Here is a 27,829-nt window from a genome sequence, read left to right as displayed (position 1 = left end):
GATGTCTAGCCGGTTTCAAGGCACCAAGCAATGACAAAGAAGTTACATAGAAAAAGAAAATGGAAAAAAAATTTTGTTGCTCCTGTTAAATAGTTTTTCATGTGAATGGGGATATCCTGGGGTGATAAAAGAGACCAAGAAGTACTGGGAACAAAAGGGATATAAAAAAAAAATAATAATAATGACAGTGTGTGTCTGGGTCTTGGCAGGTCTTGGTAAGGCCCATCAAGGACAGTCAGGACAAGAGTGCAAGGAGCTCAAATACAACACACACACACACAACTTTAAAACTTCATATACAAATGCATAAATAAATAAAAATAATAAATAATTTAAGGTGGAGAGTGGGTGGGATATATACAGTATGTGTACATATACAATATAAGCATCGACACCAATCCAAGTCTGCAGCGAGGCCCCAACTATATCTTCTCGTTGTCTTTATACAAACAACACTGGATAACAAAAATAAAAAATGAATAAATAAAATAGGAGGCACAAAAAAAATGCTGGAATAAGGCCCATCAGTTGAATGTAAGTTTTTTTTTTTTTTTTTTATGTTTCATTCTTTTATAATGAATAAGTCCCAAATATGTTTTTTTAAATTCTCTAAATGTTAGATGATATTATTCAACATTTGCTTGTCTATTTTATATCTCCAAGATTTTTTTGTCTATCGGATTAAAAAAAAAATAAGTCCCAAATATTTCGAAATTTGTTTTTTTTTTTATTTTTCTATGAATTTTATACTTTGCTTTGTTGGGTTTTTTTTTTTTCAAAGTAGATTGTCCAGTTTATCACAAATTTTTTAACTAGAAAGATTTTTCCTTTGTATTGATGTTTTTTTAAGCTGGTTGATAACGATGAGAAGGATGTCAATGGCTTGATGCAGTTTGGTGCAGCTTGGTTGTATATGTAGTTGGTCTTGGTAACTTGGTTTTTTGATTTTTTTATTTTCTTTTTTTACTTCCCCATCATCGTCACCCTGTTGATCCCCGCCACTGGCTATTTTATCGTCTACAGTTTTACATTAGTAGTGGTAGTGAAGTGTTTTTTTTTTTCTTCTATCTAGCTCTCTTGCTCTCTCTTGCTATCCATATAACAACTTTCATGGGCCTCTATGTTGTTCGGTGAATGCACGCGCCTTCGAAACTTATATTTCCAAGCGCTCGTTTCTTCTTCAGTACTGTGACGGCGTGTCGTACGCGGATACCGTGAATAAATTGTTTGCTTGATTATTTTTTTTTATTTTGTTTCTATTTATTTCATTGTTGATTAGGCTTTTTTGACAATTTATTAAGAGTTTTGTGATGCACATGATTGGATTAATTAGTGATTAATTAATTTTTTATTTAATAGTAAATCAAGTGTGGTTTTTTTTTTTTAATCTTGTGAACTGTGAGTTAACTGTGTGTTTGAAGATGTTAAAAAAATATATAACTTTTTATTGAATATATATATACACTTGGAATTTACATGGTCAGTATATATTTATTATCATTTAAATAGAACGAGTAAAAATTTTGAAAATGACAATTTACTCTATTTTATTAATATATAAATCCGTTAAATTATTTTATTTTTTATTATTATTCCCGGAAGTTTTTAAAAAGACAGTTGTTGAGAAGTGGAGCAGAATTAATTTCCAAAGACTCGTGCAATAAATAAGACATTTCTTTTAAATATTTATTTAATATTATTATTATTATTATCTCAAGTTATCGAGGAGAGATACCAATGATGAAAAAAATAAATAAATAAATAAAATAATGTTGAAATTAGTTTATTAGATTAATAATAATATTGAGATTAAATTATTTTTTTTTTCTCACTTCATAGGGGATTTATTAAAAGTATTATTATTATCATGGGTAGTTTTAAAAGTCAACTTGATAATAAATAAATAAATAAGTGAATAAACAAGTTGACAATATCATCATTGACTCGCAGAGTTATCAAAATAATTAAACATTTTTTATTATTACATTTAATAAAATTATTTGTGCATTAATAATATTGATTAATTTATAAATTTTTTATTTTTATTAAAATAAATCGACATTTAAATTGTGCATGATTTACTGGTGTCCATTGAGTGGCTGAATTATTTTTAGAACAATCTTTCAACTTGCCAAGACACTTGTAAAATTTTTATTAAAATTTTCTTCTTCATTGTCAAACATATTTATTAATTTATTAATATTATTTCAAATAAAAAAGAGTTACAGTTATTTTTGTAATTAAAATACTTTTAAAAATATATAATATTTTTTTATGATTAAATAAATATGTTTTTTAAAGTGGCATGATACCTCGGGTCAATGAAGGGTGAAATGAAGAGAAATATATATAACATTAAAGACTGAATAAAATTTAAAAAAACGTGTTCAAAATTTTGATATTATTGCTCATTTTCTTTTACTCTATTCTCTTCATAATTTCGGCTTTTTTTTTTCTTTTTAAATGCAACATGGGGCCTTATCGAGTGAATCGTTGAGGTCATTGACTTGTTCCTTGTTGCACACACAACAATCCGGTGAAAAATAACGAAAATTATTTGAAGGATAAAGAAACTTTCCCCTGCCATACAGACATATATTCATACAATAAGATCCTTTCAATCTTTTTTTTTTTTTTTCTACCTTTATGTTGTATGTCATTATAGACTTATTTTATTTTCCCAATTTTTCTATAACAACTATTGTCGTTTGCTTTCAACTGTCAAAAATTGACTTATCTTCCAAGTAGTAACCAACGAAAAATTTAAGATAATATATCTCCATGAGAATATTTGTTCTGTAAATATTGAGTCAACACAAAAAAATAAAGTAAAATAATTAGTCATGCCCGGATTCTTCGTCTCTGCCAAATGAGCCTATTCATCCTTTTTTTTTTTTTTTTTTCTTGAGTTATTATATATTTTTTCTAACGAGTGAAAGGAACTGTTAAACTCACACACATATGTAGTCATAAAATTCATCGGTGTATATTTCTATAAAGACATTGTATGTTTCCATGCTGACATGTGTCTTGTATATGAATTTTAAAAATTTTTTAATATAAGACCAGTTGATTTGTCATTAATCATATTGATAATTTGCATATCCCTGCATAGACTAATTGACATCGTCTTTTAATATTTACAAATTGCAGATCTATTTTCAATTTAACAATAGAATATTGTATATTTATTTAAATTAAAATTATGTTTTTATTGTTTGGCTTGTTGAAAAAATCAATGTCGTGGTCGCTATGGTTAACCCCTCTCAATACAGTGCATGTATTACACTATATTTCATGTCAAAAAAATAAAAAGTTGTCTTTGTAAAAAATTAAAATATATTATCCATTATAATTTGTTTTTTTGGTTGAAAATCTTTGTACTTTTAATAATACATAATTGTCATTTAAAAATTTTGCAGTTAGCTTAATAATAATATTTTTTAAGTTAACTTAATGTTAATTTAAAAAAAAAATTAATGCTTGAATTTATTGACTGTAAGGGATGTTATATACCTCAGGGTTTTTTCGATAAATAATTATTAATTTTACTGCAATTTATTGCAAGATGAAAAAGGCGTAATTGCCATTTAAATAATTTTTTTCAATTGTAATAGAAGCATGTTGAATTTTTTTAAATTTAAATATTATTTAAAACACCTGCAATTTATATTTATTATTAAGACACTGTGAATCATACATAAAGAATTTAAAACTGGTCTCAATCCTAAAACAAATCCGGTTTCTATTTTTGAAATTTCTTCAAAAGGATATTTGAGATAAATTTTTTTATCTAAACCAAGTAAATAGAAAAAAAATATAAATTTTTCTTACGCTTTGTTTGACGTTTTATTTTTTTCTATTTACTAGACTGATAGTTACTATAATACTAGAAAATAATAATTTTTAACTTGAAATAATATTAGAATAAAAAAATAATATTCAAGTGAACTCTTTCTCTCGTGTGATTGAACTCGTATGTTACTTGCGTGTGTAATATGTATTTTAGTTTGTTAATCGATGACTCACAAACATTATTATACTCAAGGGGAAACCACGACACTTGTACACAATAAAAATACATAAATTGTGTATATTAAAATTACACAATTGTACAATCATCAAAAAAAATTTATATAATAAATTTTTTATTTTAAAATGAATTAGATAATTTATCAAAAGAAATTTTATATGAAAAAATTATCATAATAATTTTATAAATTAAATATATTTTTTTGAGAGTGGATAGGAGGAATAAGTTTATTCTCATGGGGATATTTTTCCATCAGTTAAATTATGATGAACTATTTATCAGTGGGTGTAAGAAAATATACATTAGTATTATTATCATAAATGCATTATTCTGCAGAATATCACTTGAGGCGCAGGCGAAATAAAAAAAAATAAATCTGATGCTAAATTCTTTTTCATACACTCTTATGTATGTTGAGAATGTTTTTTTGTTTATTTTTTATTAGAATATATATGACGTTAGTTGAAAAATATTTTCTTCTTTGTAAATTATATTTTTTTTTTACGTTTAAATAATTTTCTTGGCCAATTCAATCAGCATCATGATAAACAGCAACAGCTGATTTATTTTTTGACCAATAAAAAATAATGATAAACTTATAAAATAAATATATATTTTTTTTTGTTAGTCTAGGGTCATATAAAAAGTAATAAAAAAAAAAAAAAAAATTGTAAATACCGTTTAGTTCAGTGGCAGCATATGGTACATGTACATACTGAAAAAAAAAAGATTAAAATTTATTTTAAAAGTTCAATGATCCAATGTTGTTCATAAGGCTTCATCTCACATATATTATATATATTTCTTTTTATATAAATATTCTAACAATAATCCCTCATTCTCAATATCATTAAATTTTAAAATATATTTTTACCCTATTTTTAAATTGCCTCTAATTATTATTACCATCAACAAAATAAAATATAAGCTCAAATAAATAATTAAAAACTCATATATAAAAATAAATAATTATCATCATAAAGTTGTTAATTAATTCTAACAATATTTGTCAAGTATCAAACAAGTGTCAAAACTAGTTGGTCACTTGTTTTCTCTATCAACTGTTATCAGTTTTAAAAATTAAATAATTATTCCACTGTTTATGTTTGATAATAAATTATCTAAAAAATTAAAAATCAAATAATTCCAGTGTCTAAATAATTTTTTAAATTTGTTATTTAAAATATAAATTAAATTATCAAAAAAAAAAAAAAAGTTGATAACTCAGTCAGTATAATTATACATATAGCTGATATCATGTTGAATATTTTAAACTCAATTCGCAATGCTGGTAAGAGTGTTATTTCTATGAACCTATAATAATCATCATATATAAATACATCAGGTCACAAGATCAGAGAGACGTAATAAAAAATCATTCAAACATTTAAAATGTCGGTTATTTATATTGAACAAAGTTTTATTTTTAAAAATGAATTTTTTACAAAAAAAAAAGCGCTTTTTTTAATTTCTAAATCATTGAGCAACGGTATGTATATATATATCGAGCAAGTATTTATATATAAATTTATATATTCAATGATCAACAAGGGCCGCACCTCTGCCAACATGTACATATATATATCTCTCAACTCTGTTCACCATCATCATCATCATCATCAGCAACAACTTGAGAGAGAGAGATATCACGATCCTGCTTGCAGGGTCGATGTAACACTTTGCTAAAAATATATATACATACAATTCATGACTGTAAATGTAGGTCATTATGGCTATCATCAAACACACCAACAACAACATCCTTATGCATTTTTTTATTTAGACACTTTTGACCCGGGTGTTTCTTCTCTTTTATCCCACGTTTTTATTTGATTTTTTTTTTATTTTTTATTTTCTAATTTAACATGATATATCTATGTCGATTTTATTTATCCTATATATCTTGAATATAATAATAAATTCTTTGTCTTTCAAAATAATTTGATTATTAAATTAATTTTGTTTTTGTTTTTTTTTTTGTTTCAGTTGATAGACGTTTGGGTAAAATGGCAAGTAACAATGACATTGTTGATGATGAAGATTTGATTGATCTTGATGGTGGTGTTTGTGTATCAAGATTATTTCTTCAAGATAATTGTCTAGATGAACATGAGCATTTACTTGATGTATGTCCTCCAAAACTTGAACAAAAATTATCATTAACAAAAGAACAAAAACATTATCATGAACATTGTAATGATGAGAATGATGATGATGATAATAATGATGATGTGCTTGTTACACTTGGACATGATCAGGTTGTACCAAATTTAAAAAGAATTGATGTGGTATCATCAGAAACAATAAAAAGAGTTAAAAATATAACAAAAAATTTAGAACCATTTATTGGGAATATAAAATTAAATGATTATATTGATAATGACAATACTATTGATAAAATTGATGGTATTTTTAATGATGACAATGATAAAGATAATGGTGATGATGATGATGATACTCGTGAAACATTTTCAAATGTTGAACAAGCAATAAGTGCATTTGATTTTCTTGCTGATCTTGATGATAATGATGATACAACTGGACAAGATTTAAGTGATAATAAAAAGCTAAATAATAATAATAATGATGATGATAATAAAATTTTATCATATCCACTTGAACCAAAATGTTTTATTAATAATTTAAATGATAAATATAAAGATATTGATAAATCAAATAGTACACTTGATACATGTGAATATGAACCAGTTATTAAAAAAAATAATTATACAAATGAACATGATAATTTTGGCTTTGAATTATCACCACCAAATAAAAAACAAAAAATAATTGATTATCATAATTTTAATATTGATGATAAATTATTACGTATTAGTTTTAATAAAAAATCTAAAAAACAAAATAATATATTTGATAGAAAATCATGGAGTGAAGGTGCTACATGTCATACTGATAATTATATTGATGAAATTGAAAGATCAAATAGTTTTGATAATGATTATCAGTGTCAACCATCAACATCAACTGGAATATCAACAAATCAAATTGGGTAAGTTTTTTAGAAATTTTATTTATTAAATAATTGTAATAATAATTTGTTTTTTTATAAAAATTTGCGTCAATAGATATTTTTTAAATTTGTCGGGAAGTTAGAAATAGGTTCCAGTTACTTTTAAAAAAATTCCCGTGGTAGGTCAAGTATTAGTTATTGCAAAAAAAAAATAAATCGTATTTTCGAAATTTTATTTTTATAAAAATGATAGAGTTTTTTAGAATCAATAATCCGATAAATTACAATTTTTTTTTGCCAATTTTCTATGATAATTCATGATGAAATGTCGCATTTATTTTAACACAATGCTATTTGTTCATGCAGTTACTGTAACAGTTGCAATATTACATCCGGCTAAACAAAAAAAAAAGGAAAAAAAAAATATTCAAAAATTCATAAAACAATAATCTCACAATAAAATCAAAATCTAGATGAAAAAAAAAATACATATTAATAATATTTTTCAAGTATTTTATATAAATAATATAAAATAATAAAAAAATTCATTAATTTTTACTACTTTATACCGTAATTCTAACGGATAATAAAAAATTTAAAAAAAAATTTTATAAATAAATAGCACTAATTAGATCACTTTAATTCAATTATTGATAAAATTAAATTAAAATAAATACTAAAATATTATTTGTAAAATCATGTGTTATAATTAATCAATTTTTTTTATATTTTGAATATTAAAAATTAACAGCTGAAATAATAATTGAATGTATATAAATGTAATATTAATAATTTTAAAACATACCGGTATGTGGTTTATGAGTACGGGCTTGAGTGAATATTCTTGTTTAAAAAAAAAAAAAAACAATATTAAAAAATGAAAAATATTTATAGCACGTGGTCAAAAGCGTAAAAATATATTAACATCATATGGGTTGTGAGATTGATACACGCAACCGGAAGTAAGGGTACGCGCCGACAATTTATATAAACGTGCAAAATTGTGTTCATATGTTTAATAATTTTAGTATTTTTATGTTTATAATAATGATGATAATAATAATAATATAAAAATAAGGGTTGTCATCCATCATTTGTGTTGTATTTATTTTTTAAATTTTTTTAAATGCAAGTCTTGATGCGACCACTTGTGAGTTTTATCATTTTAACGTCATATGGTTGTTGTTATTTTTGAAAATCATGATATTAAATTGATAAGTATAGTAGCGTTGATGATGTTGATGTTCTTGGGGCTGTTTTTTTTCAAATAGTTACATAAAAAAAAAAAATCGTTTGATAATAATAAAATAGTAAAAGACACAACTGTCACACTTTCACTCATCAAAATTTTTTTTTTTTTTTTTTTTATAAAAATTGTAATTAAATATTTTTAATATTATATTATTATAATCATACATCTGTTGATGATATTTGAATTAATTTTTTTCAATTTTTTTTTTTATTATTTGAATTGGATTTATTTTTATCACCTTGTTCTACTTATGAAATGATTTTTTAAAATTTTTATTATTGTTTAATTTGATGAGTTGATATAATTAATATGACAAAAATTAAAATTTATATTTTATTTATTTCTTAAAATATTAATTTTTGTTCAAATAAATAAATTATTTTAATTTAAATATATATTTGTGTTTAAATTAACAAATTAAAATTAAATTTCAGGAAATCAGAAGTATTATCACGTTCATCATCTGAATGTTCTGAGGTTGATTGGTCCTGGGTAGAAGAGTTAGAGCATCAACGTTCATCAGTACAACGTTCTACATCTGATTATTTACCTCATAATAATTCCCCCACTGTGATCAACCAAGCGAGTAAGCCGAGTGAACTGAGTCAGTTTAGTTTGGCAAGTACAACGACATTCACTACATCTCCTGCTGTTAAAAGCACAAGTAATAACAACGACAATACAACAACACTACCACCACCACCAACAACGTCAACAACAACAGCAACAACAACAATCAACACTCAAAATAATAATAATAATCAAGAAGTACGCATGCGTTCACCAAGTCAATTTAAAACACAAACAAATGCCAGTATCGTGATGTCCGTCGACGAGACGGTCAAGTCATTGTCGACTTATACAACTCCAAGTATAAATACTAGTGATAATATTAATTTACAAAATAATAATTACAGTAATAATAATAATGAAGAATCGAATATATCTTCAATGACAACAACAACAACAACAATTGATACATCATCAATACAAAATGAACAATTACAATGTTTAAATACCCAAAATATAACATCAACACCTGGTACAAGTTCTTGGATACGTGCATCAATGAGACGTTTACGTCATTTACGTCTTCCTGATACTGAATTATTACAAAATCAAGTAACACAACAAAATTCATTACCAGATATTGCATTAATTGCACCAGAAATACTTGCTGCACATACAAATGGTACAACAACAACAACAATATTACGTCCATCAAGTGCACCAATTGTTAGAAATACAACAACAATTATAAATACACCAAGAAGAGGTAGAAGAAATAATAATAATAGTAATAACAATAGTAATATACAAATTTCAAGATCAACAAGGAATTCAGTTAATAGTGTTAATGGTGATGGTGATGATTCTAGTGTTGTTATTAATAGTGCATCTTCCGTTAGTCCAGCAACTAGATCACTACAACATCAAACAACTGTAGTAAATTCAACAAGAAGGTAAATTAATTAATTAATTCATTATTATTATTATTTTAGTGAGTTTAATGCCATTTTTATTAATGTAATTTTTAAATATATTAAAACTGATGTTATTATGATTTTTTATTTATGGAAATTTTGATATATTATAGATTATCTGTTATTTGATGTATATTTTATAACGGTCTTATCGCGATCATGAATTTTACAAGATTGATCATCTGGTTTAGTTTTGTTTAGTATTATCGATAATCTTATAACTACCTTGATAACAATAAGTTTTTTTTTTTTTTCTAACATTTTTATTTCAAGATGTCAAGATTAATAGAGCTTTTTTTTCATTTTTTTTTTTTTTATTTAATTGTTTTGTGATATTATTGATGTGGTTCTTCTTTTTCTTCGTGAGGGTTTTTTTTTAGTTAATTAATTATTGAAGCACTAGACTATTGTTTGTATTAGATTTATTTTATTTTTATTGCTATAATTATTTGAGAATCAGGGTATCGTTTAAATAATCATTTATATTTTATTGGAAAAAAAAAAAGTTTTTGTAAATTGCGATAGAACTATTGTTCTTTTTTCTGTCCTCCCTTTTATGGAAATTTTTTTTTTATGTGTACATACGTGCCGTTAATCGTATTTTTTAAAATTACAACGTAGGCGGCTATTTATTTATTTATATTTTTTATTTTTACATCATGATCTACACGCGATTTCACTCGACAGTGGTATTTTTATTTTTTTTTTATTTTAAAATTTCGATTTTTCTTTTTTCATTTATAATAAATTTGAAAAAATATATATTTCTTTAAACTTGAAGAACTTAACAAATTTTGTATTAAATAATAAAAAGGAAGTATGGGCTTGAGCGTGACAATTGAAAAAAAAAAAAGAGACAAAGAGAATAAAACCGTATCAATTTGTAATGGGAATTTCCGGGCTGATGATGGGAGTGATCGAAACGGTAGAGAATATTTAATGATAATTTTTTTATTTAATTTTTTAATAATATTATTTATTTCAATAATAAGCATAAAATTTGTCATATTTAAAATAATATATATATATTTTTTAACAATATATTTATTTATTTATTTGGTTATTTATTACATAAAAACATTTGGAGAATTTTTTCAACATGTTTTATTGTATATATTTATTGTCATTATAATACTGACACTAAGTACTCAATCTTTTTTTTTTTTTTTATCTCTTGACAAGTCTCAAAGTAAATTTGGGCTATCATTATTGGATCATATTGCCATAAAAATCATCATTGAGTTTGCGATAAGATATCAATTTTAAGTATATACACTTCACCTCGATTTAAAAAAAAAAATTTAATATTTTTTTGTTGTCATATTGATGGTGGGAGTATACATTAAATTACATAATTTTATTTTTATTTATTTTGCATTATCATAATTGTATTTTCATGTGAATTGTTTTTTTTTTATTTTAATCATCATTTCTATGGCTTTTTTTTTTTTAAATCAAAGATAAAATTTAAAAGTTTTTTCTTATATATTTTTATCAATTTTTTTTTCTTTTATTTGTATTATTTATCAATGATTTTTATATATAAATTTTTTTTAAACCATATTTATTTTTAGTATATATTTACAAGATGATAATTTATAATAAAAAAAATTTTCAAATTTTTATCCAGCTCCAGAACATAGTAATACCCAAACAAAGTTTTTTGTAGAATTTGTAGTTTAAATTTTTATGAATGAAATTCATTTTTTTATATAAAAATAATTTGAGATAATACAAATAAAAATATTCAAAGGTTGATTATTTTTTTTATATTCAAGTCGAGAAAATAAATACGTAATATGAGGAGATTTTTTTTTTTCATTTATAAAATGTAATTCCAAAAAGTTTTCACCGGATGTTACACGATGCGCATCAGAGGCCTTTCATTTTCGTCCTCTTCACCATGATTCATTTTATTTATTTATATATATTATATATTTCTATATAATATTCAATTTGTTTATTTATTTATTTTTTTTTTCATTTACACACCAGTGGCACATCTTTTTCTATTCGCGTGACTGGTCGAACAAATTTCACGCTTAGCGATTTTATCTTTATCCTTATAAATATCTTCAAGAAGCTGCAACTTGTATATAGTTTATAAAAATTAACTTGATAAAGTTATCCCTTTATGAAACTTTTTATACAAAAAATATAAAAATTCATTGCTTTAACAGTAAAAATAACCACACATGTTGAATTTTGATATTTAAAAATTTAAATCAAAAATACCGGAAGACCTCCATGGTCAGATTATTTTTCAAATAAAAAAAAAAAAATAATGGAATAATAATTTGAAGGGTTGAGTGATAGATGTGAAGCCCTGATAAAATACGTAAATGAGGGTTGAATTAATCATACGGGTTTTCTTCATGCTGTACTTAATTTAACCCTGTATTTTTTTTTTTTTTTTAATTAACTCAATATATATATATATTTTGAATTGTTGAACAATTGGCCACATGCCAATATGACCACCACCACCACCACCATTACCACCACCGACATTTAAATACAAGGACAACATTTATCTACAACAATTACAGCTATAAATTTATAAGGAGTTTGTAAATGTATATATATGTATAATGTTGGTGGTGTTAATGTGTTAGTTTAAATAGAAAAGTATGTGTCGGTTCTTCATGTATCACGATAGAAATATCAATATAAATTATATGTATAGTGGTAGAAAAGTAATGGTCAAGCTTTTTTTTTTTTTTTGCTGCTTTTATTGATTATTATTTTTTTTTTCTACTTAGCAACCGACATTTCAACTTGTGTGGTTGTACTTGATATTTAGACAAACTAGGTGGCTTTTTTTTTTTCATACAGAATTGGTATAGTTAAGAAAGATAATAAAATATTTTTTTATAAATGAAAAATTAAATAATTTAAGACAATAACTTTTAAATTTTAAAATTAAATTTTTTGTTTATTTATACTTAACAAATGAAAAAGAAAAATAAAAAGATTTAACAAAAATTGTTGAGAAATAATCATTAAAAATTAAATTACTGTATATATAAAATTGTTTTAACCGCTGAAATAATTTTTTAAATTATTTTTTTTTTTGCAATGTTATTATTTGTAATTTTTTTTGCAATTTATATTTTTTTTTAATTTGTATATCTATCCCTTTTTGTCGCTGCTATAATATGGATGATAATTATCAAGTTCATCCGTGTCGAACATACCCAAGTACTTGCTATTTACTCAACTCGTTTTACACACTTGTGTATATTTTTTTTTTTTTCTTTTCATTCTCAACGATGAAATAAGTTGCATTCTCCTTGGCTATTTTTTTTTTTTTTTTTTTTACTATTTGCTTTTATATACTCGGTTTATTTTTTTATCTAAAGAAATGTTTTTTTTTTTCCCTTCTGATGGCTTCGATTTGAGTAGGAAATTCTGGATGAACAATACCGGTTTATCTGAACATTGTATGTACACTTCACTGTACTTATAAACACGTATTCATAAATTTATTTGCTCATTGTCATTTTACGTGGGAAATTTCCGCATTTTTTTTTTTTTTTTGATGCAAGTGCAACTTTGATCTCATTTTTATTTTATTATTTTTTTTTTTATCTTTTATAACTGCATTATAGTATATGAAAATTTCTTGAACGAAAAATATATAAAATGATGAAAATATTTTTTAAAAATATACACTTTTTTTACATTACTCGGAAAATAATAATTTTTTATCTGAAAAAGAAAAAATAAGTGCAGAATTTTTATATGATTTAGGTGAATGATTTTTTTTTTTTTCGACTTTTACCTTCTTAGGAATTTAAAAAAAAAAAATATTATAAAGTCATTTTAGATAAAAGTAAAACTCTCGTAAAACTGTAAAGTGTTTTTTTTTTTTTTTTCTTTTAAATTATATTGAAGATTATAAAAATATTCCGTTTGTTATATATTCGTGGGAATAATTTTTTTATTATATTGAAACGAGTCTTTTACTCTTTTGAGGGAAAAAAAAAGAAACTTTATATATACTTGGTTAACAGGGTTGATACTTTTTTTTTTTGCGGAAACATGGGTGTTGTTATTTACACCGGAAATCAGGTTGCAATTGTGCATTTACATCTGTCTGATAATGTCAAATGCTGAGAATACTATTCATTCAAGTAAAATAAAATATTAATATAAAAAAATAAATATATCAAGCAACATATGTCAAATTTTAATTCAACATTGAATTATTAATTGTTGAAAATTAATTTTTTTTAATAATTAAAAGATAAATCAATTGAATAATAAAATAGAAATTAATTTAATATGTTGGCTACTTATACTGCAGCTGTGATAAATTCAACATGCAGAATAAATTTTGACATGATTTGTGATCAATAAATTAATAGTATTACAGTTGTATTCATCACTGAATGACAAAAAAAAAAAAAAAACATATTTTCTTCAATTGAAAAATTTGTTCCACCTTTGATAATTTTTTGCAAACATTTTTAAAATAACATACAAGCCAAACAAAGATTTAGAAAAATATTTTTCTTTATAAATAAGTCATACAACAGTAATCACAATTTAATAAAATATAGGCAAATAAATAAATAGCCAACGGTGCAATGCAGCTACAAATTATATATACATATAAATATATAACAAAACTCTATATACATAAGGTAAAAGTCAACTGTTATAACTGTTCATTAAACAAGTAGTGAAAATCATCAATTAACTTGCAAATTAAAATACAAATATGGATAATAACAACTCTATTATTATATTTCAAAATATGTAACATAACGGTTATAAAATCCCAGTGGAAATTGAACATAAACTAGGCTGTCTAACACTTTTTTTTTTTATATATTTTATTTTATTTTTTTCTATTCTCCATTGTTTGTTGTGGGTTAATTTTTTTTTTTCTATTTGTTCATTGGGATTTATATATATTTTATTTGACGCGGTTATAGTTTTAAATATATACAGAGTTTTTTTTTATATATATTTATTTTTTTATTTATTAGTGGTCAGAAGTCCGTGGCTCCGGTTCGTCTCTTCTATATTTCTTCCTACGCACTGCACCTTTCTCGTTTGCTTGTAGTTGCCGCGCCTGCAGTACATGTATGCACTCTTCTCAATTTATATATATTTTTTTTTTTGTTCATATTATTACCATAATGCAAATACCTACCCACAATTTGTGTGTGGGATTTTTCTTGCATCAATATAATGTCTTTCATTTTTAAATTTTTATGTAATTTTTTTTTTTTTTTATTTTTCATTTCTTTGCCAAGACATTTAAATTAATTTTAAATTAGTAATATTAATTTTTATATTAAAAATAAAAAGAAATTTCTGCTTGATAAAAAAGCTCGTCATTATTTTCATAAAAATAAATATCAATTAAATAATCTTCATATGTTTTTCCTTATTTATCTTAAAAATTATATATTTATTTAAAAATGAAAAACAATTTTTATTGCGGAAAAAAGGTAATTTTATTTGAACAAAAAGAAAAATATTTGTAGCATCTTTGTGAAATAATAGATCTTGACCTAAATAGAAAAAAATTTCAACACTATAAAATGAAATAAAATAAATACATACATAAAGTATATTTCCATGTTATATTGTTACCCTGATATTTCGAAATTTTATTGTACATATAAATATATGTATGTGTAATCCAGAACAATGACCGGTACATTGTGATTTTTATTCTTGCCAATAACCAAGTATTTTACACTTCATTATTATTTGCAAGATAATAATTTCCTACTCTATTTTTGGAAGATATATTTTTTTTATTTATTTATTTTTATTTTTATCACTACATGTAGTGCACCTTGACACGTTTTTTTTTTTTTTTTTCATGAGAATTAAATTACACTCACTGTGACAAATTTCAATTATTATCATTATATAATTTTATGTTTTTTTTTTACTCTATTTTAAATTTAAAAAAGAATAAAATTAAAAAAATTTTGAATAATATATTTATTGATTTATTTATTAATCAATTTTATTTATTTATTTATTTTTTATTTTCAAGCCGGAAGTATCGAGTCTTTTACTTGACCTTCCTTTGTGGATATGATTAATAAATAATGATAATAAAATTAATTTAAAAAAACGGTCTCGCATTCATGCCTCGAGATTACTTAAATATTATCAAGGTCGCAAAAAAAAGATATAAATTTTAATTAGATAAATAAATAATTAGGATAAAATTGATTTTTGAAATAATCTTGTTAATTTGTTTATTTATTTTTTTTTATATTAATTTTGACTTTTGATATTTATATTTTTATTTATTAAAATAATAAATATTATATTAAATTATTGATGCAAATGTCAGCTCACGCTTGACACACAATTTTCCTCGGTTTAATTATGAAATTGATTGAAAATATTTTTTATTTTTTTACAATGTACATACTCTGTATTTTTCATTGAACTAATTTAACCAATAATTCATACAATGTAATTAAAATCTGTATTTTTTTAAAATTAATTAATTAGTTGAATAATACATTTTTTTAAATTTTATATAATTTAAAATCAATTTTTCATTCAAATTTTTAGTAATGAAATTTTTGCTTTTTTTTAATTTCAATTTTATCGATAATTTTATATCAAAAAAATTAATCAACAATATGATCAATAATCTAAATAATATTTTTATAATTTAATTTTCATTTTATCTTAATTTTATTGATCATTCAATCATCAATTTTCATATGTATTTTTAATTTTTTTTTTTGTAGTAAAAAAACATTCTAAATTTTTATCAAATCGCAGAAAATTTAGAGTAATAAAATTTATGAATCATATTTAATTTTATTTATAAAAAAAAAAAAATGATTAAACAATGTAAATTAAAATAAAAAAAGGAATATATTAGATTAGTTATTGACCTCAAAAATAATATGGATAAAATTTTGTTTGAGAGCGCAATGTACTTTCAAGTGTGCATATTCTATATAGAAAATATAGAATAGTGCAGTTGCATCAGTGAGTGCATCATCGAGTCGATGAGAAATACCTCTTGATGTTTTTAGTCTCCCGATACTCACTGCATTTGACGATGCACAAAGTTGCACATGCTCCCTCACTCCACAAAACTCCAATATTTTTCAATTTTAAAAGTATTTGTGTGTGTATATATATATTTTATGTTGTTGGATTGTGTTAAACTTGGTTTTACTGATGCATCAACATAAACAACATATACATACTATAAAACATGTGGGCTTGAAATAAAAAAATATGCAATAAAAATAAAAAAATTATTCAAGTCCATATTGTTGACGATATATAAATATTATTATTTAAAAAAATTAACTAAAAAATTAATTATTTATTGTGTTGTTTAAAAAATATATACAAGTTTTTTTTTTCTTTTTTAAAATTTAAATTTTATAAAGTTAAATACCTACATAGAGATTTAAAAATGATGAAAATTTTTTTCCAATTATTTTTAATTATTTAAAAATTCGTAAAATTGAAATATTATTTTCTTTTTTTGGTTGTTTAGTTTTTTTAAAATATATTTTCAAGTGAATAGAATCGAAAAATCGAAAAAAAAAAATTGAAAAATATTAGCAATGATTATATATTGTTGAAACATGTTTTTGAGAAATTTTACTTTTTATTTTTTTATTGAACAATTGTATTGATTGCTCAGATAATTAATAATAAAATTTGAATTTACCATGATTTAATATAGAATAAAAAAATAGAAGGATTCAAGTTTGTTGGATTTGTCACGTGACTTGATTACAGTTATTCATGTCTATAGATATATATATAATTTGAAAAAAGAAATAAAAAAAAAAAAATACGTGGGGAGCCAAGTCAAGGCCTGTAAGGTTGCTTACCAACTCGTCTCCACATACTTGAATCCTCAGTCAACTAAAGACTGACGATTTGAACACATCAGACTTTAATTTAATATTTAAAATTCAATTTACAATTATATACATGGTTTTTAATATTAATATTTTTTTTCCATTTATTTTTATTAAAAAAAAAAATAATTTAATTTTATTTAAATATTTATTTATAATTTTATTTATCATTTAATTATTTTGTTAATAATAAATTTAACAATTTTTTCGATTTTTTTTTTTACAAGTTGCTTTTTTTTTGTGAGTGTTTTGACCATGAATCAGTGGATATATTGAATAGAAATATAATTTTTTTTTAAATTAAATTCATGATTAAAATCAAATATAAGGCTAACGACATAATAAAAATTTTTTAAAATAAAAAAAAAAAAAAATAGTATTAAGCAATAAATAGTGTAGAAAATTAAACACTAAAAAAAAAAAAATTAAAATTCTATTTTGATATATCAATAAAGTAATTTTTAAAAATAGACCTTTGATTGAAGATAAAAAATTGAAAGAAAATTTTGAATTTAATAAAAGAAAATTTATTAATTTTATAAATAATATAAATAGACTTTTTTAAAATTCATAATAATATTAAATAAAATTATATTATTGTTATTAAATAAAATTATAAAACACATGTTATTTTTATTAAAAATACGAGTTTGTTAATGTTGACGTATTGCGAGTGTGTTAAGTGACAGTTGCAAGTGGTCGAAGTGATACGCGTTCGGAAAATTGTCGTATCAGGATATTCGCATTTGGCAAGAGGTAGTCAAAAAGTTTTTCCATGCACTTTCAATGCCATTGACGTTGTATACAAGTGTAGAATGAACTACGATATAACAATATCCAGAAATTATTTTTACTGTAGTCAACGACACACACGTCCTGGGTAAAAAATTTATAAATCAGTAAATTCATAATATAAAATAATTATTTTTATTATTTAAAATTATTGATTAATTATATTTTTAATAATTATTTATTTTTAAAGAAAAAAAAATAATAGATGTATCTATAAAAAATTTATTATTATTCACTTTACTGTTTATAATCTATTTGAAAAAAAATTTTTTTTTTTTATATATCTATCTTACAAGGTGAATTAAAGAAACAATTATATTTTTTTTTTTTTTTTTTTTGCTATATATTTTTTTATCGTTGTGATAAAAAAAATAACAGGTAAAATGAACTCAGTTTATTTCCTCATAATTAAAAGTACTATCCCATCTTCTATTGTTTAAGTAATTTGTTTAAATTTTTTTTTTTTTTTTTTTAAATAAATGTAAATGATATAATTGACGTTCGGTAATATTCTCGACCTTTACGCAATGTATTCTTCTTGTCGTTGTGTCTCATTAAACAATACTTAATTTATTACACTGCAAATAATTTATTTTTATATTTTTTTTTTTTTTACCACAAACTCATCTATCGAGATGGTACTAAATAATTTGTGTATATCATTTATTAATAAATGCATGGTAATTGATGATAAGCAAATTATACAGGCACGAAATATATTATTACAAATGTTTTAACATTGTGATTATGACATTTGCATATTAAACGTGTTGATTTATTTTTATTTTTATTTTTTTTTCTTTTTTGCAAAGAATGAATTTTTATTTTTATTCTATTTAATAAAAAAATAATAAATTATAATACTTCCTGGTTTGTAATTTTTTTAATTTTCTTGGTGGAAATAAGTGAGGAAAATGTGGACAATAAGGTGGGCTTGTTTATAATTTTTTAACTGATATTTTTAAAAGGCAATAGCGTACTTCCTGAGGTGTCATCAAGATTTACTAATTTTATTATCTCGAGTTATCTAGGCTAGAGATACCAATGATGAAAAAAATAAATAAAAAAATAAATAAAATAATGTTGAAATTAGTTTATTAGATTAATAATAATATTGAGATTAAATTATTTTTATTTTCTCACTTCATAGGGGATTTATTAAAAGTATTATTATTATCGTGGGTAGTTTTAAAAGTCAACTTGATAATAAATAAATAAATAAGTGAATAAACAAGTTGACAATATCATCATTGACTCGCAGAGTTATCAAAATAATTAAACATTTTTTATTATTACATTTAATAAAATTATTTATGCATTAATAATATTGATTAATTTATAAATTTTTTATTTTCATTAAAATAAATCGACGTTTAAAATGCGTATGATTTACTGGTGTCCATTGAGTGGCTGAATTATTTTTAGAACAATCTTTCAACTTGCCAAGACACTTGTAAAATTTTTATTATAATTTTCTTCTTCATTGTCAAACATATTTATTAATTTATTAATATTATTTTAAATAAAAAAGAGTTACAGTTATTTTTGTAATTAAAATACTTTTAAAAATATATAATATTTTTTTATGATTAAATAAATATGTTTTTTAAAGTGGCATGATACCTCGGGTCAATGAAGGGTGAAATGAAGAGAAATATATATACCTAAATGACTGAATAAAATTTAAAAAAACGTGTTTAAAATTTTGATATTATTGCTCGTTTTTCTTTTTTACTCTATTCTCTTTCTTTATCTTTAACGTTTCGTTTTATATTCATTTATTTTTTTAAAATCATTATGGGGTTTCATATACTTTTATTTAAATTATCTTCAAGATACTGGTCACGTCCATTTGTGAAAAAATTTATTTGACTTCGAAACTTGTATTTTTAAATCGTCAATTCATGATAAGAAGACACCAAAATAATTTAAATATATATATTATTAAGTTATTTTTAAAATACCTTATAAATGAATATCATTGTCGAGACACAAAGTGGTATCGATTCTAATTTATACCGTGGGTCAGCAGACGGTTACTCTAGGTCTCTGATCGATCGTGGGAATAAAATAAATGTTAAAAAAAAATTAGTTCAACCAGCCATAACGATTGGAAAGAAAATAGATTAAAAAAAAATATCAAACGTGTGATTCATTAGTACTATTATATCAAGAAATTCTAATTAATTCAATACAGAATAAAATAAATAAATAAATATTTTATTACAACAAAACAAGAGATTTAAAAAAATAGAAAAAAAAAAAAAAAAATAGTTGTTTGAGTAAAAAATTAATAAAAATAAATAAATAACAAAGTCAAGTATACACACGATAAAAGACCGGTTATATATTTTGACGAACAACAAGAATAAATAAATAAATTGACAAATAAATAAATAAATAAATAAACTTGCCAAGTAACATTCCAATCAAATACCATGATGATCTCATGTGTCCACTGTTTAAAATTAACTCAATTTCTATATTTTCTCATAAAACCAATAATAAGAAAATATAATATAAATAATTATTTAATAATTTTTTTTTAATTTACAGAAATTGTGATAGAAGACGTGAAGCAACTCCTCATGAAAATGAAAGAACTGAAGAAGATGAGGATGATGATGATGAAGATGATGAGGATGATGAAAACAATCCATTGGGCAGATGGCCACTTCCCTTGAATCCGACCTTGGCATGTCTCGGTTGTACACTTGGTCTTTTCAACATCAGTAGGTTTGCAATACTCAGCGTTCACTTTGGCGGTAAGTTTACAATACAACAAACAAATGGCAAAAAAAAAAACAATTATATATAAAAATATATAAACAGATCTCTTTATGGTTTTGATGAACTTTATTTATTTATACTTATTTGTATTTTTTTTTTTTTTCTATTACAGCAAATTTTATTGTACAATTTATAATATTGTCATTAATACTGGGGATTCCTCTGCTCACATTACAAATATGCCTTGGTCAACGTTTACATTCAGGTGCAGTTGATATGTGGAAAATTTCACCAATATTTCATGGAGTTGGTATTGCTCTACTCGTTGCACATGCCTTCATTGGAATATATAGTATTATTGGAATTTCTTGGATGCTTGTTTACTTCAGGTAAATAATTAGTAATTTAAAAATTCAATTGTTTATAATTGTAAATAAATGATATGAATATTATTAATTATTTTTAAATATTTATAGAGATTCATTTATCACTAAACAAGATAAATATCGTTGGGCAGAACCATTTATTGGATATAGAGATGATTTTAAACCAATGAATAATGGAATAACTTATAAACTTCATGAAACAGTACCAGATTATTTTAGTGGTGTTGTTTTACAACGACATCATTTAAATGATACAAATCCTGGTGTTGTTACAATTAAATTTCAAGTTGCATTTAATCTTGCTGTTGTTTGGATGATTGTATTTGTATCATTAAGTAAAGGTATTAAAATTTATTAATAATTGTTTTATTAATTTATAAAACAATATATTAATTATTATTATTATTTTTTTCCAGGTTTAAAATCATATGGAAAAGTAATTTATGGTTTTACACTATTTCCAATATTACTTATTTTAATATTTTGTGTAAAAATAGTTAGTTTAATACCAACAGAACCAATAGTAGATTTATTTCCAGCAACTGAATGGCATGAATTTTTTATATCAAAAGATTCATGGGTATCAGCATCATCAGAAGTTTTTTTAACATGGGGATTACTTGGAGCTGCTAGTATGCAGGTAAAAATAAATAAAAAAAAAATACACAATAATTTTGATTTAAAAAAAAAAACTAATAAACATAATTAAAAATAATTTTAGATTGCTGCACATAATAAAAAAAAATATCTTCTTCAACGTGATGCAAGTCTTGTGATAGTACTGACTTTTCTTGTTCTTTTACTTGCTGCATTTTTAGCAAATGCATGTGTTCAAATATTAAGAATTCATGGTTACATATATACAACAAGTTCATTTGGTAAAATAATAATATAATAAATGTTAATTTTAATTATTTAATTATTATTAATTAATTGACTAATTGTTTTATTTTTTTAGAACAAATGTCAAGCTATGTATTTATGAGATCAGTTAATCAACCAGCACCACCAGGACAAGGTGGTACACCTGAAAGATTTATGAAACATGCATCATTTATTATTGGACAACGTGCAATACGTCCTGGTGCTGATGCAAGTGTTGAATCTGGCTATCAAGCATTACGTTTATCAACTGAACTTGTACCAGCAACATTATCTATTCTTGGAACTGAAACAATATCACCATTTTATGCTGTAATATTTTATTTAGCACTTATATTATTTGGCATTGCTCAACAGGTGATTAAAAATTTATATTAATTTTGAAAAATTATATTTTACTTAATCAAAAACATTATAATATAATTATTTTTATTATTTTAATAGCTTGCAATATGGCATTGTGTGATAACTGGAATAATGGCAATAAATACTAAAATGATAAAATTATGGGAAACAACAATAACATTTTTTAGTTGTACTTGTGGATGTATTCTTGGTCTACCAATGGCAACTGAGGTAAGAAAAAAAAAAAAAAAACAAATAATAATAAAATTTAGATAACGTTTAAATTAGTCATAGATAAATATATATTTTTTTCGATAAAAAAAAAAATGTATAAAAAAGGAAAAAAAAAAAAACAGTGAAACCCTTAATGAGATTTATTAGTCATATACATGAGTGAAAACTTCTAACATTTATTTTTATTTTATTATCTTATCTTTATACACCTTGTATGTATCCAACACACATTGATAAATATATAATCAGATTATGGGCATCATTGTGTGTTGTATATGAATACGTATACATACATTATCATCATCAACATCATCACCAACAACAAGTGCTGTAAAATTTTATTAAATTTTTTTTAGTTTTGTGTTATATATTGACAGTGACGAACAGGACAAGTTTGCGTGGCAAACAACGTCAAACTCGTTGCTTTAAATCTTAAAGTTTGAATAATCAATATACTTGGTTACATTGAAATAAAAAAAAAAATAAAGTTATAAACGTCAAACAAAAAAAAAAAATTGAAGAATAAAAAAAAACGAATAATATTTGAATAAAACAGTATCTTGCAGGTCGTTGCTACAACAATGACTAATAAAAGTGAAATAAATATATCAGAATATTTAAAAACAGTTGAATGTTATTTTTGTAGTGATACATTTAATGAAAATGAATTTATTGAACATATACGTTTATGTGGTTCTGTATTAGAATCATGTCCACAAAAATGTGGTGCTTATGTGCCACGTAAAAGTTTAAAAATTCATAAACGTTTTTGTTTAAAACGTGTACGTTTTGATGAAAATAATTTAACATCAACAAAATTAATCAACGATAATAATACAATTGAAAATAAAGATTTAAATAATTGGCATGATTATGTAACATCAATGCTTGATATGCTTAAAAATTCAATTAAAAATTATGAATATGAGCATAATGAATTGATAAAAAATTCATGTAAAACATTAAAAAAAATTGATGAAATTGATGGTATTACTAAAAATATTAAATTAACAATATTTGGTGATTCAGAGGCAATACGTCAACGTTTTTTATATTATGATAAACAACTTAAATATATTGATGATAATATTGTTGACGTGGACACTAAAACACGTGATAGTTTTGATAATGTTGCTTATCGAATGGATGTCATACATGGTTCAATAATAAATGAAAAAAATAAACAAAATATTGTATTAAATAAATTTGAAAATGATATAAAAGAATTAAAAAATTTTTTTAACAATGATAATAATATATTTGATGAATATAAAATACAATTAAATGATATTAAACTTGAGCTTGAAATGCGTTGTAAAAAACAAAATATAATTGATGATAAATATGATATAATATCAGAAAAAATTGATATTATTGTTGATGAATTAAAAAAAAATTCTGAAATAATTATTAAACAAGAAAAAAAAACAAAAATAATAAAAGGACAAATGAAAGAAATGATTAAATGTCTTGAAGAATTTATCATGAAAAATAATGCAACATTAAATAATAATAATTTAATAAAATGTAATTGTGGTGAATTTATAATGAATAATATATCATCAATAAATGGAAGATTAATATGGCGTATTGATAGATATAAAGAAAAAATGACAATATCTAAAGAAACAAATGAAGCATTATTAAGTCCAATTTTTTATAATAAAGAATATGGTTATGCATTACAAATGGAATTATATTTAAATGGTAGAGATAGATGGAAAGATCGTAATATTATTGGTTGTTTAAAAGTCATTGATGGACCATGGGATCCATTATTAGATTGGCCATGTATTTTACGTGCAACTGTTACACTACGTGATCAAGATAATCCAGCAAATAATATTAAAAAAATTATTAAAACAAAAGCTAAAATTAATAATATAAATAATAATTCAATTGATTATGATTCAACAATTGATATGTTTATACCACATACAAATATAACACGTTATGATGGTTTTACTAAAAATAATATTATATTTTTTGATATACAAGTTACTGAACTTCGTAGTAGTTGTTCATCTTCATCTCTTATTCTTTAAATTCAAAATTTTATTAGTATTATATTTATTTTTAATTTTAATTTTTATTATTAATTTTATTATAGGTAATTTTAATTTATTATATGTAAAGTATTTTATTGATTTTATATATTGAATGGTAGTTTTATCTATTTATTTTTTTATTTGTTTCAGTGTGGTATTTACGTAGTATATTATTTAGATTATACAATTGGAGGTGGTTGGTGGATAATGATGTTATATTTAGTACAAGTTGGTGCTGTATTTGTTGTACGAGGTAGACCACATACTGGTGATACTGTTGTATCTGAATTATTTCCACCAAATAGTGGATGTCTTAAAAATTGGGCTGGACCATTATTATCATTTACATGGAATGTTATTATGCCAATAACACTTGTTGTAAGTAGATTAATTAATTTTATATATAAATATTGTTATTATTTTATTTTATAATTTATAAATTTTAATTTTTTCAATAGGTATTGGGTTGTACGTTATTTAAATTTGGTGGTTTTCGTGATTTATATGTTTATAAAAAAACAAGAGGTGAATATTGGGCAGTATGGGCAAGACAATTAGGTGCAGCAATACAACTTGTTCCAATATTATTAATACCAGCTGTTGCAATTATTCAAACTTGTCGTTATCTTAATAATGGACCACCTGATATATTTGATGTGAGTAAATTTATCGTTTTAATTTATTAAATAAATAGTTTTATTAAGTAAAATTTAAAAAATAAATAAGACATGAAAAATTTTTATTTATCATGCAAACATAAGAATGAACAAATGGAGGTAAATTGTACTTATTGTGAACAATGCAATGCAAATGTAAGTTTTGTTAAAAGAAAGAAAAAAAGTTAAATTAAAATCAATAAATATTTAAAACTTAAAAATAATTTATATAATAAAATATAAAATAAATAAAATAATAATGTTAAAAAAATTGTTTCAGCGTATACAAATGTTGTATCGACCAAATTTGGATAGTGAAGAAACACGTCATGGTACAGCTCGATATGGCAATCCAACAAGTACAAGTATTCATGGTAATGGAATTTTACCAACAACAGATATACCATTTGAAGATCCACCACCAAAATATACACCACCACCAAGTTATACAACAGCAACTGGTGCAAGAATTGCTAAAATGTTAAGACAAAGTTTTCGTCGTAGTGTACGTAGAATAGCAAATGTACTTGGTGAAAGTAGTAGTGTATTACCACGTACACGACCAGCGCTACAACCACCACCACCATCATCACCACCTCCACCACCACCACCGCCAGATTATGCAACAGTACTTGTTGAAATGAATCAAAGTGTTTTATCACATGACATATCAATAAACACAATTGATCAATTACAACAGCAACAACCACAACAACAATTACAATTACAACAATTACGACCAGATGTTATTGATACTGGTACAATGACAAACGTAACAAGTTTTGGTGAACGACATAGACCAAATACAATTGACAGAATGACTAGAATAAATACACTTGATAGATGTACCATTGAACGTACACATTCAACAATTGATAGAAATAGAAGGTACATGACAAATGGTACATCAACTTTAACTGCAGCTGATGTTGCTAATTTATTAAGAAGTAGTATGAGACGTGGTACATCAAGAAAACAACAAACAATTAGAAATTCAATTCATAATGTACCAACAACAGCAGCATCTGTTGAAAATTTAGTTTGTGCTGCAGCACCAATTAATCAAGACTCATTGGTCATTGATAAAAATTCAGAACTAGTCAATGAGCAAAGTAATGACGATAGAGACGATGACGATGACAAAAAGACTGTTGAAATTGATCAATATGTGATATAAATAATTCAAAAAAAAATTAATTAATTAAAATTAACAATTAAAGTATTGTGTAATTAATATTATTGATTTTGTTTTTTTGTGGATCTATTATGATCATGTGTAAAAAAGAAAAGAAAGAAAAAAAATGTATAGAATTAATTTATAAGTTATTATACGCATAATGAATTTGAATTAGATATTTGTTTATAATTGAATTCAATTTTTCTTCGAAGATATGAACAAATGCACAAATAATGAGTCATAATTAATTGAAATATTTATATATCAGTAAATATTAATTGTCAAATGTAGGGAAGAATTAAATTCAATAAATTTATTATTATTTTTTTTTATTTTTAATTTTTTTAAAGTGAATTTAAAGAGATATGCAATAAGTAATAAGTTTATATTGTAAATGTGTTCGATAGAATTTTGTTAGCACAATTAAAATCAGAAGATTTTATTTCCATGCATAATAATTGATATGATATAGTTTGTGTTCCTTATTTTAATAATTAATCAAGTGATGATTATTAATTTTATTGTAAATAAATTGTAGTATTTTTATGATTTTGATGTTATTATTAAACACCAAATAACTCGTTTTAATTAAGGGTTTTAATTATTTTTCCTACTTATTACTTTCAGCAAAAATATTAAATAGGGAGCAGATCAGGACAAAAAGAAGTGAGATTTCATTCGGGAATTATAACATAGAAGGAGTAAACTCTAAAATATATAAAATACGTCTTTGCTAGTTCTATGTTCCTGTTAAAATAGCATATTTTTTTCAAAAAAAAAAAAAAAAAAATTTCAAATTAATTAGGGAATTATAACATAGAAGAAGTAGGCCCTAAAATATATGAAATACCTCTTTGTTAGTTCTATATTCCTGTTAAAACAGCATATTTTTTTAAAAAAAAAAAAATACAAATAACAAATTAATTAGGGAATTATAACATAGAAGGAGTAAGTTA

General features: G+C 23.2%; 2 protein-coding genes across 4 annotated transcripts; both read left to right on the top strand.

Annotated features, from left to right (window-relative positions):
• The first annotated feature begins 12 nt into the window (after window positions 1-12).
• LOC122852579 lies at window positions 13-27,461 on the top strand. Of its 3 annotated transcripts, none has more exons than XM_044152470.1 (14): window positions 13-534; window positions 6,020-7,043; window positions 8,691-9,719; window positions 20,972-21,180; window positions 21,318-21,534; window positions 21,622-21,872; window positions 21,948-22,171; window positions 22,253-22,409; window positions 22,490-22,770; window positions 22,858-22,989; window positions 25,191-25,418; window positions 25,499-25,696; window positions 25,802-25,852; window positions 25,977-27,188. In XM_044152470.1, exons 2-14 carry the CDS (start codon window positions 6,040-6,042, stop codon window positions 26,871-26,873), a joined length of 4,878 nt encoding a protein of 1,625 aa, XP_044008405.1. In that variant the 5' UTR covers window positions 13-534; window positions 6,020-6,039; the 3' UTR covers window positions 26,874-27,188. The 3 variants fall into 3 exon arrangements, with proteins under 3 accessions (XP_044008405.1, XP_044008403.1, XP_044008406.1); XM_044152468.1 differs by lacking the exon at window positions 13-534 and adding an exon at window positions 1,122-1,479 and having other exon boundaries at window positions 25,977-27,461; XM_044152471.1 differs by lacking the exons at window positions 13-534; window positions 25,802-25,852 and adding an exon at window positions 1,125-1,479 and having other exon boundaries at window positions 25,977-27,461.
• LOC122852582 (TNF receptor-associated factor 5) lies at window positions 23,376-25,070 on the top strand. Its single transcript, XM_044152476.1, has one exon. The coding sequence runs from the start codon at window positions 23,574-23,576 to the stop codon at window positions 25,035-25,037; it is 1,464 nt and encodes a 487-aa protein (XP_044008411.1). The 5' UTR covers window positions 23,376-23,573; the 3' UTR covers window positions 25,038-25,070.
• Window positions 27,462-27,829: the final 368 nt, after the last annotated feature.

Source organism: Aphidius gifuensis, linkage group LG3 (genome assembly GCF_014905175.1).
Source record: "Aphidius gifuensis isolate YNYX2018 linkage group LG3, ASM1490517v1, whole genome shotgun sequence".
NCBI classification, from domain to species: domain Eukaryota; kingdom Metazoa; phylum Arthropoda; class Insecta; order Hymenoptera; family Braconidae; genus Aphidius; species Aphidius gifuensis.
Note: the sequence above shows the minus strand (reverse complement) of the source record. Positions and strands in the feature narration are given on the sequence as shown.

Excerpts from the sequence above, each read along its gene's own strand:
- LOC122852579 (XM_044152468.1), top strand. The coding sequence starts at position 6,040 with ATGGCAAGTAACAATGACATTGTTGATGATGAAGATTTGATTGATCTT. Across the intron at positions 22,990-25,190 it reads GTCTACCAATGGCAACTGAG|TGTGGTATTTACGTAGTATA; the intron begins GTAAGAAAAAAA and ends TATTTGTTTCAG. Across the intron at positions 25,697-25,801 it reads GACCACCTGATATATTTGAT|AATGAACAAATGGAGGTAAA; the intron begins GTGAGTAAATTT and ends TGCAAACATAAG.
- LOC122852582 (XM_044152476.1), top strand. The coding sequence starts at position 23,574 with ATGACTAATAAAAGTGAAATAAATATATCAGAATATTTAAAAACAGTT.